The following is a 17,497-nucleotide window of genomic DNA, read 5'->3' as shown; positions in this document are numbered from 1 at the left end:
TAAACATATAAAGCAACAATATTTCATACACAATCTCGCTTCCATTCTTTTTTTCATACATATTTAGGTTATATTTACAATATTATTAAAAAATTAACATAACTAAAAAATAAAATATATGTTACTAGCAAAACAACTTTCTATTGAGTTATAGTAACACATTTGGTGTGTTTGAGTGACAAATTTTGATACAAAATAACAAAAAAGCACTTGACATCAGCCTCTTTACGAGAATCTTAAAAATATAATATCTTTAAAAAGAAGCGTCATTTTTTGTCTATATTATCAAGGTTAAATCGACTTCAACCTCTGTAAATTTTTGGCTGCCCTCCGATATAATATTAAATTATTTATTTGAATTTTCGAAAATTTACCCTTACAACCAATCAGACTATAGATTGAAATTGAGAAAAGGAATACAAGTAAACTTCATGGTACTTTATAACTAGTTGATACGCTTGTCTATTAAAATCAAAGTACATGTATGTAAGAAGGATATAACAGGTAGACAAAAAAATCATGAGCTAAATTGAGAGCGTGTCATCCCTACAATAGCTTCCATTTTCGCGATTGAAAAAAAGTACAAGGAGGAGAAAATTTTGAGGAGTATAACCCTTGCTGAGATAAAGTATTTACAGGTTACATGATATTACTCTCATTAAAGGGGCATAATTCTCCGAAATAAGTGACCAACTACGAATTTTAAACTTAATTAACGTCGATGAGAACTATAGCCGTGCGGGTGCTTACTTATTTTTCATAGTTTACACATTCAATTGACATAAGTCCCCAACCAAAACAATAATAAATAGGCTCTGCGTTTCGAACTCATTCAATATAGTATTGGTGTAATAACATTAACGGTTCGAATAATCTGCACCAGATGCGCTTTTTACAACTATTTGGACATACTTCATTAAACTCCAATGGTAAATGTTGATACGAAAGCGTTTGCAATGTTGATTTTCCATATTATAAACTTCTCATTATGACCCTAAAAATTATTCAGATAATGCTGTTTTTATATGGTTCGAAACATTGCTGATTTTAACTTTTGTCATAGATTTCATTTAATTCAAACAAAGACTTTAGTTGTCAGAGAAATCTTCGAATTCCCTCTAAAATTCCTGATGTTAACTCTAGTTTGTACTACGTTTTGATCTCAAATAGGAAGATAGGTGCAGCAAAGTAAATAAAACTGATTGTAATTTTCTCCAATATAAAAAAGCCACTAACTTTACCAAATATTTTCTCGTAAGTTTTTAAAATTTATCCTCATCTTTCACATTTTTATTTGGACATTTAAACGATGTCATTTGAAGCAAAATCTAACCAATACATGTAAAGTTTGATATATTCAATTCTTTATTACATTGAGCAAATGATGCTCATCAGTACAAATTATATATATTGAAACAGACGTGTGTATAATAAAGATTATAAACGCCGAATAACATTAAATCATAAGATTATCGATTAACGTGTATTAGTACTTGTCCTCGATTGTATCACCACCGACTGAAAATTGTCACGGAATTCGATTGACCCTGAGCAACACGACGGGTGCCCGTACTGAAACTGGATCTGCTTACCTTTCAGATACACCTGCGATTACTCCCATTTTGTTTGCGGTGTTCTATATTCCCAATCTTTAGTTATCTTTGTAGTCTTTTGTGACACCGATGTCTGAAGGCTTTAAAAAATCTTTCAGATTTTGAACCTGTGAGTGAAACCGAGTTCAGGAGAGATTACTCATTATTCCTTCATAAAAAGACCAAAGAAGTGTACGTCTTTGAGTTGTAACAGGTCCTAAAGGTCTAAACTTGACAATTTAAAAGGTATCAAATCTTATCCACTTTTTATTTCTCCTAAGACTTGGGGAATAGTATTTCACTTTTGAATAGACTTATAATATTCTCTTCAATATTTGTAACAAATTAAGGGAATGAGAAAAAACGAATGTTTGTTTGCGGTACTGAAAATTTAGACAAGACCACTGGCTTGGGTAAGAAATTGTTAAAGACTAACTGACCTCAACATATTTAACAGACAGAAATATTTCTGACTGAAGACTTGTAACGGTTTAATAATACGCAAATGAATAAAAGGAGTTGTGGGTTAAGTCAACGAAACGGCACTCCAAGAACGTACAAAAAAAATTTGATCTTAAGGTCAACATGCTCTTCAACTTTGTATTTGTTTGGCTTTTTAACTATTTTATTTTGATCTGAGCGTCACTGATGAGTCTAATTTAGACGAAACGCGCGTCTGGCGTATAAAATTATTATCCTGGTACTTTTGATAACTATATACAGTCTTCAAAATAGACGGAATAATGTCTTTACAATACGTCACGCTATAAATTCAGAGTATAGAAAAAGAGTGAATAAATTAAGTAGGAGACCAACAAGCTACGTCATCAACCCTAATACTGTGGAACGACTGCATGCTATTAAGTGCTCCACTTCATAAAAATTCACGACCGGATTATTTACATTTTGTTATGCTAAGGTCTTTTATTGCTTACTTTACGATATGAATTTTACTAAAGGTTGAGGACCAAATTTTGACCTGTAGTTTACTTCCTAATATTTTGATCTCTGATGGATATAAGTCTTATTTGTCAACCATACCACATCATCTCATTTTCATATTAAAAAATCAGATGGTGTAACTATGATACATTTCCGTCTTATTCTATCTGGTTTAGATCATTTTCCACATTTAACTGTTGAAAGATAATAATCTATGAATAAAGTATGATTTTTGGCTATTTATGGAGACTTAAAAATTAAAAAAAGAGTCTTAACTCAGTTTTCAATAAGATTTGAATAGATTATTGGAAAGTATATGTAAGGAATCAACATATCAACGTATTTGTGTATCATCGCCATTTAATTCCAGATTAACCATTTTTTTAACAATGATATTTGCTAAGCTGCGTATTAAACTCTGTGAATACGTGGCTTGTAAATATTCATTTTTGGTATTATTCGTAAATCTTCAAAAACAAATTGCTTGAGATCTTTAAAATTACGCTGGTCTTTTTAATTTATTTTTACAGTATATATAAATTTTCGTATTGTGCGAACCCTGATGATTGATTTCGGATTTAGTAATAAATATGAAGTAATGAAATGTAAACTCAACTGGACTATGCAATCTAGTGTTTGTGAATTGTAAAAGCGTATAATGCCTGCATAATCTTTTTTTAAACAGATTAAAGCTACTTTCGTTGGTCATATGAATCGTGAGAATATGAAATACGGAGATGCAGTTATGATAACCAATCAGGCAACAGCCAGTGATAGATCAAATGAGGTATACTAAAGCAACTATACGTCATTATACCGGCCATCAGCAAATTGCAAAACACATACAGTATTGCAGATTATAACATACTCAGAGATGTATAATAGCAAACAATTTAACAGAGAAAAATTAACGACCTGAGTTATGTACAAAAGTGCAAACTAAAAACAAATGTTATATACATCAACGATTTATAAGCACAGAATTACAGGCTGTTGACTTGGGACAGACACATATATAATGTAGCAGGCTTAAACATTATTGTTCAATTTCTATGTTTCAGTCAACTGGATATTTTATTTAATAGTTTCACATTCTACATTAGGAGAAGGATCTGCTTATCTTTCTGTAGAACCTAATGTCATCCCAGTTTTTGTGCGGGTTCGTGTTACTTAGTCTTTAGTTTTTTGTGTTGTGTTTTGTGTACTGTTATATGTCGGTTTGTCTTTTTATTTTTTAGCCATGGCTTTGTCAGGTTTTTTTTTCAACTAATGAGCCTGAATGTCCCTTAGATATCTATCGCCTCTCTTTTACATATAATTTTCTCTTATATATTTTTTTCTTTTGAATTGAAACGTCACTGTATGACGATAAGGTTGCAAATGCCATTATTCAATGTATTAACCTAAAATATTCAATATGAAAACATTGATGGAACATTTTGAAGGTTTACGAACGTTATGTCAACTGAGTTATAACACAGAGTGTGGTATGGTAGCTTCAAGTGCAAACTGTCAGTAAGAGTGTATAGATTGCAAAATATTACTTGCCTTATTGAATATACCGGATATCATAGACAGTATATCGTTCACATCGAACCAATAATTTAAGAAATTATGCAAAAGTACCGTGTGAACTTTACACAAAAAAATGCAAATCACAACTCAAAGAAAAACAAAAAACAAATGACAGACCTCATGTGAAGCATCGATTGGCAGGCGATATATACAATTACTCATGATAAGTCCGGGAACAATAATCAAAACAAGAAAACATACAAAGAAATGAACAGTTATGGTTATGCTAAAAATCACTTACCGACTTTACTTTCTGCCGTTAAAGCAATTTTTATAATTGCAAAAAAAACTGCAAATCCATAAATTAATATTGTTTTTGTGTCCATTGTCTGAAAAGAGAAAAACATAATATCATAAAAGTACAAAATTATTCATTTACAGTGTACACACAAAAGACAATGAAAAAACTCTGTAACTAACTGTAAAGGACTGATTGTATAAATAATTCAAATAATGCACCATACTATCCGAAATATTGCATATTTTATCATAGTATTGAATGCTGATTTGTTTTTTTAATATGGTAAGTCTAAGAATTGAATGTTTTGTTTAAAAAAACTAAATAAGTAAGTTTGGTATTGTACCCCTAGAAAAACTAAGATGGTTACTTCCTTTCATTTTTGTACAAATATCACAAAAACACAATATTGATTTCTTAAATTTGCAATTTAATGATGTAAAAAAGATTTCTTACATATATTTTAAATCTAAAAGTAAAACTTCGGCAAAGTTGAACTAAATAACATTCTACGTGGAATGAATTATATGTCATAACTGGAATTCACATGATGAAGATGTCGGATTTCAAAATAGACTGCTCGTAAAATATGTATCAAATTTCAAGCATTATTATACATGTTTGTCAAATGATTATATGTTCAATACTGCAGCTAGCACCCTTCCTGTTGTCTTTACTTACCAAAGTTAGTAACATATTGATATATCGTGCAATGTCGTTTTCATGTCATGTCACTTTTCTTCACACCAAGGGGAATGGGAATTTCGTTTTCTTTACGCGTTAAATTTCTTGAAAACTTATAATTGTATCCTTTTTTTCAGCTGCAGAACAAAAAACCTCCTTGTTTTTTAATCGGCACAAAACAGTTGAAGAAATCAAGAAACCTCCTTCTTTCTCATTTTCTTTGAAAGTTGATATTTTTCTGACGTAACCTAATTTGATGTTTTCAAAATTTTCTAATAAACAACCTTTGAGAAGATTGTTTCAAAAACATGTCTATGCGTTCGAAGTGTTTTACTGGATGCATATCTTTATCTCCTTTATAGGTCTTTCTTTATTTGTCTTTGTGCTTTAATGTTTCTTTTGGTTTATGACTTTCGAAGTGACTTGTTATTCATCCACCCCGCTGTCGGGGCTTTGACTGTGGGTGGTATTGTTGAGGGTATGTCCTAGCGTTTAATTCTAACGCACAGGATTTATACACTGATGTTTCCATTTTGTTTTACCTATTTACATTTTAGCTGTTTTATTTTACATTGTATACAATATGTACTATCAACTGCATGAATATTTTTGATGAAAATTCTTCGGATCTTTTTCTATTATTGTTTTCATTTTTTAGTCAGTAGTGTTGAATGTCTGTGATGTATAATTATACAATTCTTTGTTGCTAAATCCTAATTATGGTAACATTAAACTATTATGCCTGCTTGAATTGCCATCTCAAGTTTGTCGATAAATTAGAATTATAAAAAATCGCCGTACACGTGGAAAAAAGTAAAACTACAAAAATACTGAACTCCGAGGAAAATTAAAAACGGAAATTCCCTAATGAAGGTTCAGCTAGCTGCATGCACCAAATCTGGAATATGTCAGTTGTTTTCTGGCATTCCGTTGGTTGATATTTTATGGACTCCCTCACTTTTAATTTAACTTGAAGTTTGGTATTTTTGTAATACTTTTCAGAAAAGAACACACCTTACCCATCTAAGTAACAAAAGAACAAATCTGTGCACTTGAATGCAGGTTTGGACATGGAATACATTTGATAAACAGTAAAAATAGGACAGTTGTCACTTTTCATTTCACTAGATTTTAACATGGAATACATTTGATGAATAATAAAAAGAGGACAGTTATCATTTGCTACTTAATGCAGCTTTAGACATGAAATAAATTTGATAAATAATCAAAAGAGGACAGTTGTAATTTTTATATTTAATTAACGTTTAATGTCGTTATAGATTAATCTCAACCAATATATGTCCATTAACAAAGTTTTATCCTGATAAAGTTTCAGCTTTTGATTTACTTTTATAAAACTCGTGATATTGATGACGTCTAAAGAAGCTAAATCTGATCTAGTATGTAATAAATTACTCATTGTGTAAATTCTCCAGGAAATTTACTCCCCAAATTAATGATTCTTGTCGAAGAGAGGTGAACGATGGATACTTTTCATTTCCGAAACCACAGCTTAATTTGAAATTCAATATCAATATCTCAAACATTAGTCATATCTCTAGAAAGCACTGTCATCTCCTACTTCCCTTAATGGACTATGTTGTTCTTTATTTCTCTAAAATTACTCAATCTGTAATGAAACTCTTCAAAAACACATCTAAGCTAATGCTAAGAGAATAGGTCATAGCAGCCTCTTTAAGTTATGGATAAATTTTTTTAAGATTTATTTTTTCTTTGCATGTTTTAAAATGATTTCCTTTTTCTTTAAAATGGAAAGGCAACAAAACCTGTTATAGATGAACTATACTACGACATCAAATATATATATACAAAACAAAAAATGAAATTGGAATAACCGTAGATTTGTTCTTTGTGAATCATATAAGATGAATAACTGGTGATTAAAATGTTAAAGTCAAATAGTATATATGAAATTATAATGTCATCAGGACTGAGGCAATTAAAATTCTTGAAATTTAAAAAAAATAATCTTTCATATTATGTTGTTTTGATATTGGATATATTTTAAAAGTATTTTGTATCTAGTTTAAAAAAATCTATAGTCGTATAATTAAAAGCATCAAACAAACCATGGGTAAATGCAAAATAAACAGCAACAAAACATCACTTGTGCAACAAACATGTGTCTTAATCTAAAATGTATATCGATTTTAATGATGATCAGGCGTCAAAGAAAAAAAATGTCAATATGAGTAAGGTCCAATTTATTGCTAAAGTGGTTATATGGAAGACATCTAAAATTGGCGTCCGCTGTCCCTCCATAGTTTTAAAGCGTCATATGGCTTTATTAGAAAAAAATATATAGGGACAAGTAGACGGACATGAAAATAAAATATAGCATTATCATTTTCATTTGTCAAACAAGAATGAAATATATAAGTATTTCATGAATATGGATTGAATATTGTAAAATGAGGAGGAATTTAGAAAAAGGGATGGACTAGATCGCAAAAAGGGACCAAATTTTGCGTACTGTTGTAACTATATAAATAGCTAGAAAACTGAAAGCGATGCTATCAAGAATGTGTATTTCGTGGCACTCTCTATACATGGTCCCTTGTCAGGCTATCCGTATTATGACCTTCCTATTTAACTTACGTGTATTTGAAACCCGGATCCAATGTATACAATAAAATCAACGGTATCAATTTTGTTGCACCAGATGCGCATCTCGACAATACATGTCTCTTCAGTGATGCTCGTGTCCAAAATATTTGAAATCCAAAGCATATATAAAAGATGAAGAGCTATAATCCAAAAGGTCCAAAAAGTATAGCCAAATTCGTGAAAGGAATCAGAGCTTTGCATGAGGGAGATACATTCCTTAATTTATAATAATTTCTAATATTTTGTAACAGCAAATTTTAATAACACAAAAAATCCGTATTTTCATGCCAGTACCGAAGTACTGGCTACTGGGCTGGTGATACCCTCGGGGACTATTAGTCCACCAGCAGAGGCATCGACCCAGTGGTAGTAATAAAATCGTATAAATATATGTTTCTTCGTATAACATAAAAGTACATGAATTGATATAATAGAAATACACTTTATGGAAGTTTGTAGTACTAAACTTGAAATGTTAGTAGCAATGGTTTGAAGTATTTGTTGGTCATAAAGTTTAGACTTATCTAAAAACATGTGTCCTGAATATTTTGGCATGCGTTTCAAATTGAAGGAGGCGGGCAAACATATATAGATCACATCATAGAAGTATATAAATGGTTAGTAATGCTACTCCTTGAATCTTTCCATTATATTTCGTAATTTTATAAATGCTTTTGCAGAATCACTTAAGTCTTCCGATGTAAACGACTTAATATGAGTGCGAAATCTGTAAATGACTTTTATCAGGGAGAACAGATTTTCATAATGCAATTTGATAGAAGATTACATATTTGATAACTATTTCCTGAAGATACCTTATAAGTGCACATGATCATAGAATAGCCATTCAAAACCCATATTAATGTTGATGTCAGGTCTTTTCACATAGAGAGCATGACCGTCTCGACATGATCAGATGGCAAATAAGGCAATCCCTTAAACTGCTTAAATAATTAATCATTATTGCCTTTTGTTTGACTGTATATTCTTCATGGAATCTCGTAAACACACATGCATTTGAAAATACAACTATCTTATTTGTACTCGTAGGTGGTCAATGAAAAATACATACAGTCACTGATGGTTTCTTATTTTATAGATTTGATGAAATTCTAGAGATCAATGATGATCTACTGGATAGTTCTTTACATATTTATTTTTACGTAAAACAGATTGTAGTCCAAAAAAATAAGTATATGGTATTTACAAACTTGGAATATATGTTTTTGCAACCTAAATCGATAGTCAAAATAACGATTCCAAAAACATTTGTCAGAAACGTTCGAAACAAAAATATTTGAGAAGTAAATAACGCAGACATTTACGTCCATCAAAACCGAAATAGGTACAAAAAAGACCTCCAAGATTTTAGGACAAGATATGTATTCACACTTGCATACATAATGTGAGTTATATCAGAATATTCGCAACAAATTATAAATTGGATGCATGCAGATAATTATTAAATAAAGGCAGACAATTTCTGTTTCTGAATAAAAGCAGACAAATTAAAGATCAATGAAACATCTTCTGCATGTTCAGCCTGTGAACAAAAAAATGATGTGACGGTACGGCAATTCAGTATCCTTTTTTTTTTTTATCTCATTCAATACATCATTTTAAATGACTGTATTATATATTGCACCTTTCATTATATGATATGGTCTGCTAACGCACTCAGTATGGTATGACCTTTTTTCTTGATTGTATTTTTTTTATCTTGTGTCATGAAAATAGACTACATATATTTTCATTGTCATATCAATTGAATTACTTAATTCTAACAAACTAGTCTGAAAATAAAGTCATGATTATCATTTCGAACAATTTATTTGTCTAGCCGTTATATTTTTAGAAAATTGAAAATAGTAAATGTAAAGCGCATCTCTTGACTAGTTTTACAGCATATAATGGTGTAGATAAAACCTCTAATTGAAAAATTTAAGCACCAATTTTGGAACGTCATGGTGTAACAAATACCTGTGTAGTAAAAAAGTTAGTTTGTAAATATAGGTGTAAATTAAAACAATTTACGCAATTGATCACGACTAATTGATAATAAGACATATGCTATTCTTGGACACATCAGTACTTATATCAACCCTTTGGAAGTAAATCACGTAAATCTACATTTGTGTAGTGTTTGGTAAAATCATTGTTATTTTACAAATTGGTTATGTCATCAGTATTTCATCGGATTTTTGTCTTTCATACATCCTCCTTGTTCTTTTCGCATCTTTAAGTAAATCAATGTCATCAAAATACATTGCTATTATTTACATTTGTCATGCAAAAGATATCAAGCTCTTCAATACCTTAAATGCAAAAGAAAAGAAGTCTTGGTCGGAAATTAAAATAAATCCGAAATGCCAATAAATTCCAAAAAAAGTGATCAGATCCTGACGCTCAAGGTGTCAACAAACAACTTTAATGCCGATATCGCAAGACAGATTCTTTTTCAGGACTAAAGATGAAAAATTAAAAAAAACTTATGTATAAAAAAGTCAAGTTATATGCTCTTTCTAATTGAAGGTTGTAGACAGCAAGATTAAAAGTTCGGTTAAATATAATCTAGCTACTCTGAAAAGAACGAGCTGTAACAGTGCAACGGAATCACTGAGTTATTTTTCAGGTTTTTCATCTTTCAATAATATGGTCGTTCTCTCGTACTTCAGGTGTCTCGTATTTTATTTGTTTCTTGCAACATTTGACTTTATAATTAGTTTTGATATGAGGCAGGCATTACCTGTGAATGGGGACGAAGTCTGTATGAATTTTTTGTTTTGTAACTTACATATTTGTAATTTGATATACCGTAAGGTTTCCGATTTTGGTTCTGTTGTTAGGGATTTACTTGTAACTTTATTTAAGTTATGCCGTCATGTTCTGTCAACAAAGAAACGCATATCCACCAGGTAACGTTAATTCATATCAAAGACAAAGAATTATTAAAAATGAAATATTGGTATTGTGTTCCTTGAGTTCATGTATTTTACAAGACTACTCAAATTCTCACGACCACGAGACCGGAAAAGGAAGTAGATTTCTGCGTTCTGTTTAAACCGGAAATTAAAAAAAACGACAGAAAATTTTTTGAACGATTTTGAGTTCTATCATAAATCAATTGAAACGGATATTAAATATATATATACCTCATCACAACGAAAAAACTTAACTTGGATCATTGAATCATTTAGCCATAGCTTTCAGTTCGTATTCAGTTGCATACACAGGCGAGAAATTTTGTTGCATATACTAACGAGGATTCTTGTTTAACTAAAATCTCCTTAATTTGAAAAATACACAGGATGTTCTCCTTCCAAAACAGTCTTTGGTAGAGTGCTGCCTTTCAAGGCAATGCTTGTTGATAGACAGTCTTCACATTTATATAACCACAATAGATACAACAACCATGCACCACTCATTAACCATTATTTTACGCAGCGATATAATGTATTAATTGCGTATGTCCAATGTTAAATTTTCTAAAGAAACAATTATTTTTAGTTAATTTGATGCATGTGGACATCTGAAATAAAGTGAATTAAATTTAAGTTTTTTTTTATTTTCATGTTAAAAAATTCGAATCTTGTTTTATAATTTTATCCCCACAAATTCGAACAGTTATTTTTAGAAAATTTCATTCTTTATTTAATAAGTCCTCTATGATGTCCAACTGTCTATTATGGGAGTTTCAAAATGTATCATTTCCAGTGGAATTAAGCAACAACACACACTATGTGATATCCATACGGTTGTGTATTGTAAATTTCGTAATATGGATCAAAGGTAAATTTTTCAAAATAATATAACCAATGTCCAGTTTGTGTACGGTTTGGTTATGTTCTTTTTATATTCAATTTGGGTATCAACATGGTCCATTAAAGTTGGTGTCTGATTTTCTTGGGTAGTTAACGTTCTATTACATTCCACTGGAGAAAACAGACAGGTTAAATTCAACACTAACACTCGATTGTAAACTTATTTAAACACATGAACATATTTGTCAGAGTTTTCATAGACGTAAGAACAAGATAAAATGGTCGTAATTGTATACTGATTTTTTTATAACTTTTGAGTGATATTGGTGGTAGGACTTTGTTTGTAAAACGTAGGCCTAATTTGAATATTTTTGTGCGTTTTAACTGAGACATCACAGAGATTGGATTTATCTTCTTAGACCTAAAATATTTTATATCCTGTGTCTACTACAAATATTTTAACATCATTAATTTGTTATTTTGCGACTAGTGTTGCAAATTAAACAATACGAGAAGTCAATTACTATAATTTTTACTTTTACTTCTGACAATACTAATTTCGGTAAAACTAATCTGTTTAGCAAGTTAAATATGTTTGACAAACTCGCTAATTATACAGCAAATATTTTTCGTAAGCAGTTGTAAATGTACGTAAAAACTTTATTGTTTGAATACAACACCATTTTAATTATTTTAAATTGATTAAGTGCGTAAAATTCAATATTTAGACGGTTTTTGTCCTAATATTTCTCCAATTTCAATCAACAAAAGATATAACAAATGTTTACATTGTACCCCTCAGTCGGTAATTTCATCGCAATTTACAAAAGGGTCTTTAATCTAACTAAATAATGTGTATCTTCGTGTTAAAAAGCATTATTGATAAACTGACTCCCACTAAAACTACGATCAATATTTAATTAGTAATTAGTCGCCTTACACAGTCCTTCCAATAAATTCAACATAAAAATCAAAGTTTTAATACCGTTCATTACTTGTATGCAAATTTGTGTTTAACACTTAGTCGAAGATATCGATTTATGAACTATTTATTATGCTTTGCTTACTAATCCTCTTTTAAATCCATTCAGTAATACTTCATAAAGCACAAAATCGTCTTGATAGCTAATTATTATTATACAATATTTATACAAAACCGATCATATCTTCTTCAATTACTTTAATCTGAAATCTGACAAAGTCTGACTTTAAGTCACCAAATATAGTTAAAACCGAAAACCAAACTCGTTGTGTGTTCATGAGACTAAATCATGAAATGTCAACCAAAAATTGTTGATGGTAAGACATTGAATCAGGTGGGGCAAGTATGATAGCATTGACTATTTGAGTTATACTCAACTTTATTTTTAAATGTCGTGGGATGGAAGTATCGGAAGCAATTATTGTCTGCCAAAATCTCACCCTTCCATATGATATTATATATCATATTTTTTAATTTGATGTTTTATTTTTTAGTAACACTTTTTTTTATTATATATTTTTAGAAAAGTTAGTATTACATGAAATAACAAAAATACCAGACACCAAGGAAAATTAAAATTGTAAAGTCCCTTATCAAATGCCGGAATAAACAGCAAAAAGTATGTTAGTTAGGTATTAAATAAACTCATCATAGATACCAGGACTAAATTTTGTATATACGCCAGACGCGCGTTTTGTCTACAAAAGACTCATCAGTGACGCTCGAATCCAAAAAAGTGAAAAAGGCCAAATAAAGTACGAAGTTGAAAAGCATTGAGGACCAAAATTCCTTAAAGTTTTGCCAAATACAGCTAAGGTTATCTATGCCTGAGGTAGAAAAGCCTTAGTATTTCAAAAATTCAATATTTTGTGAACAGGTAATTCATAAATATAACCATATCAATGATAATTCATGTCAGCATGTTTCACCCTTGATTGAGCCAACAACAGTTATCAAATCATCTGAATCGCATTCATTGTTAACGTTACGAACAAGGCTACTATTTATGTTTTGAATGAATTGTTAAACACTTATTTATGTTTTAAATCATATCAATTATTGAACACTTATTTATATTTTGAATCAAATCGATTATTGAACACTTATTAATATTTTGAATCAAACCAACTGCTTATCACTTAAGGTATAAAACCACTAATTCAGGCCCGGTCAGAAAGAACATACAAGAAAGCAGTATATATTTTAAACAAAATAGTTCCTACGCATAGCTGTATCTTTGTCAATACTGGGAATATTTGGGTATTTTTTTTTATATATCTAATGAAAGTTTGGGGAGTTGTGATCACTGCAGAACCCTTGTTGAAAGTTTGACTTGAATAATAAAGAAGTCTATGAAACTTTAATAGGAGGGCACATTTGGGCTGTTGTTTAGATCAGAAGTTCCGGTTTTTGTACTATCCAACTTTGGAAAGCCAGTACGCTCTAATAAACAATAATAGGTATGTTGATTCTTTCAGAACAAGTCAGAAAAAGGTACAGTTTTGACGTGAAATAACTGTCACTTTATTTGAACTTAAGACAAAGTAGCCATAAATGCTTGAAATTGCAGAATTTAACATAGAAAGCAATGGGGCTATGAATTAGTGGTTTTATACCTTAAAGTCATATGAATAAACTCATCATAGATACCAGGACGACTAAATTTCATATATACGCCAGACGCGCGTTTCGTCTACAAAAGACTCATCTGTGACGCTTGAATCCAAAAAAGTTTAAAAAAGCCGAATAAAGTACGAAGTTGAAGCGCATTGAGATCCAAATTTCCTAAAAGTGTTGCCAAATACAGCTAAGGTAATCTATGCCTGAGGAAGAAAAACCTTAGTACTAAAATAATTCAAAATTTAGAAACGAGTTACTGGTAAAATATAGTTTTTGTAAAAATTCTCGAACAAATGCATGTATTTATCTTAAACTTAGTCTTCTAACCACGAATTTATAATTTGTTCGCAAAAAAATGTTATGGTTTGCCTTAAATTAAGCCGTTGGCTTCGTCGTTTGAACTGTTTCGTATTTTGTCATGTAGGGGACTTTTAAAGCTGGGTTAGAGTATGGGTTTTGCTCAGTGTTGATAGCCGTATGGTGACCATTTATGTTTAAATCCATGTCATTTGAACTTGATACTGTTTGTGTTTGTTTTATATTGACTCCCACATTTGTGTGCCTGTCCCTAGTGTTTTGTAATAGGATATTTTTTATGCAATTAATCTTTCAATTGAACCAAGGCAATTGATTTCTATATTGAATTGTTTTTCATTTTGTCATATCAGGACCTTTTACGACTATCTGTACGTTGTATGTTTTGCTCATTGATGAAGGTCAATAGGTGAACAGAAGTTGTTCACTTATTTGTTTGTCATTTAGTCCTTGGTGGATATTTGTCTTGTCTCTTTAATATCAAATTAAGAAACATCTTTTGTTCTGAGATTGGGTCGCGTTCAATTGTATCATATATCAATCAATGTAAGTTATGAATAGATATTGGCATATTTACTGTATGTCTTTGGACGAGCTGATGTGTAAATAAAAAGTACAAATGTATTTATAACACTATATTTAGAAAATAATTGGATTATATGTGCTGTTGTTGTGAGGTGTTAATTTACGTTGTAAGAATCATATTTACTATAAGGTAATATAAATGCTTGTTGAGGTTATTAGTACTTTTCGTCACGGGTATAAAACAAGCAACAATTGTGGCAAATGTATCTTGTTTATTGGATTCTCTTTAATGTACCGCCGTATAGCGCTCTGACAATAACGGAATGAAATCTTCTGGATACATCGACAATTGTAATCAATAATGTGGTCATCTTTATAAATTTCCTGTATACAAAACTTTGAGCTTTTTGAAAAACTAAGGATTTTCTTATCCCAGGCATAGATTACCTTAGCCGTATTCGGCACAACTTTTTTGGAATTTTGGATTCTCAATGCTCTTCAACTTTGTATTTGTTTGGCTTTATAACTATTTTGATATGAGCGTCACTGATGAGTTTTATGTAGACGAAACGCGCGTCTGGCGTACTAAATTATAATCCTGGTACCTTTTGATAACTATAAGTAAAACAGTATGTAAAGCAATAAAGGAATATAAAACAAGACTAACTAAACAGTACCATTATTTGATAATCCTCGGAACTTGTCTTGATAGCTTAAGGTATCTATGGCCATTGTTATAATATTGTTCGTTTCTGTTTTCTCTTATTTTTGAGATAAGACGTGGCACGGTACTTGTCTATCCCATATTCATGTATTTGGTTTTGATATTATATTTGTTATTCTCGTGGTGTATTGTCTGTTGCTTGGTCCGTTTCTGTGTGCTGTTGCGTTTCGGTGTTGTGTCGTTGTTCTCCTCTTATATTTAATGCGTTTCCCTCAGTTTTGGTTTGTTGCCCCGATTTTGTTTTTTGTCCATGGATTTATGAGTTTTGAACAGCGGTATACTACTGTTGCCTTTATTCATAACCGATTTGACTAAAAATTGGATACCATTTGTTCATTTTTGTGATTTTACTTTTTCCTTATTCTAATATGTATTGATTTTTGTATGACTTTTATATGATTTACATATAAAAAAAATATCTGACTTGTAATGGTTCGTTAGAACTTTCCTTGGTTTACCATTTGACAGCCTATGTTTGTCGAAAGTTCTTAATTGAAATATTGAAAAAAACACAACAGAACTATTATTTCTCTTCTATTGCATAACTAAAAAAAATAATGGCCCGTACAGCTTGAAAAAATGTATTCAATAATAAGAAATTAAAATTCCGTTTGGGTTAGTAATTATAAGGATTAAACACATTTCTGTCTATAGGTTATCGATGTGTGAACTAGGCCACTGACTCACAAAATGTACAAAAAAGTCTATCGTTTTATCCAGATTATGAGTTTAGCACCATTAATAACCTCTAGAGAAATGTTTTAAATCCAATAATGTTTACTTCGTTCAAACTGAGCATTGAACCTTATTCTTTATTAAAAATTCTAAGCAGAAAATAAAAATTAAATGTGGTACATTTAACTCAAATATATGTTAGTAAGACTTCGTTCACATTAATAAAGTTGTGCAGTCCATACTCAATGCCTTTCATTTATAAAATATATAAAATTCTTCCGCAATTTTTTGCCCAAAAAGATTCTTTTATAAATGAATTGAGGTGACAAAAGAACAACTAAACAAACCATAAATGTAAATGGTCCGAGACCACAATTGTCGTCCCTTGATTCTCGTTCTCCACAAATATAATCCTACAGTGTTGACAGTGGGTTACTTGCCAATAATTTGCATACCCCTTCCAAATTTATTTCTCCATGTGTAATGCCTCAAATTGCAAGAAGGGGGTGCAATTACACTGTAAAAAAATTGGGGTCCAGAATTTTAAAGGAAAGTAGTGATTTGGTTCAGCTGAAAAAGGTTAAAAAATTAGCACTTCGGAAGCTTTCAACAGATTTCAAGACACCCTAAACATAAAATTGTCCATATTTTGAGTTAGAGCCGATGAAGTTTTCTATAATTTTGATATAATTTGTCCCAAAAGTAGTACAACACACTGTAAACATTTCATTGAGAAAGCGCAGGTGGCATTTTTTTGAAATTTTCATTTATGTTCTAAAAGGAAAGCACTACGAAATAATTGTGGTTTCGTACCAAATGTGTGGTTCTGAATGATAAATACTATAATCGTTTAATCGAATTGGATTTGTTTTTTACTTGTATACTTATATAATTGTATACGTGTTAAATTCAGATTTCTTAATTAACTGTCCCATTACCAGCTAGGAGATACAGGAATGTATTGGCAGTGAGTTCTAGTCAGTGGCAGCTACAAAACCAACCACTAAGTATAGTATTGCACTTTTATGTATTAATTACGAAGACGCAATGTATGTCATAACCAAATGGAAAATTGTGCAGATAACAAAAACGCTATGACTAGTAGCTGCAGAGAGAAATTTAGCATTTCTCATACTATTACATGCCATATATCTTATTTGTTTGAATTTTTGTTTTTCATTGATTTTTTGTTTATAATTTCATTACACAGGCAAATTTTGTTCACGTAAATATCAC

General features: G+C 30.7%; 1 protein-coding gene across 1 annotated transcript in view; it reads right to left on the bottom strand.

The window, feature by feature from the left end:
* Nucleotides 1-17,497, bottom strand: part of LOC134708061 (FMRFamide-related peptides type HF-4-like) — a 56,121-nt gene that overhangs the window by 14,340 nt on the left and 24,284 nt on the right. Inside the window, exon 2 of the mRNA XM_063568350.1 lies at nucleotides 4,351-4,438. Coding sequence (XP_063424420.1) covers nucleotides 4,351-4,435 — 85 coding nt within the window. The 5' untranslated portion in view covers nucleotides 4,436-4,438. The remainder of the gene's footprint in view (nucleotides 1-4,350; nucleotides 4,439-17,497) is intronic.

This window comes from Mytilus trossulus, chromosome 2 (genome assembly GCF_036588685.1).
Source record: "Mytilus trossulus isolate FHL-02 chromosome 2, PNRI_Mtr1.1.1.hap1, whole genome shotgun sequence".
NCBI lineage: Eukaryota > Metazoa > Mollusca > Bivalvia > Mytilida > Mytilidae > Mytilus > Mytilus trossulus.
The sequence above is the reverse complement of the archived record's forward strand: the minus strand, read 5'-3'. Positions and strand labels throughout refer to the sequence as shown.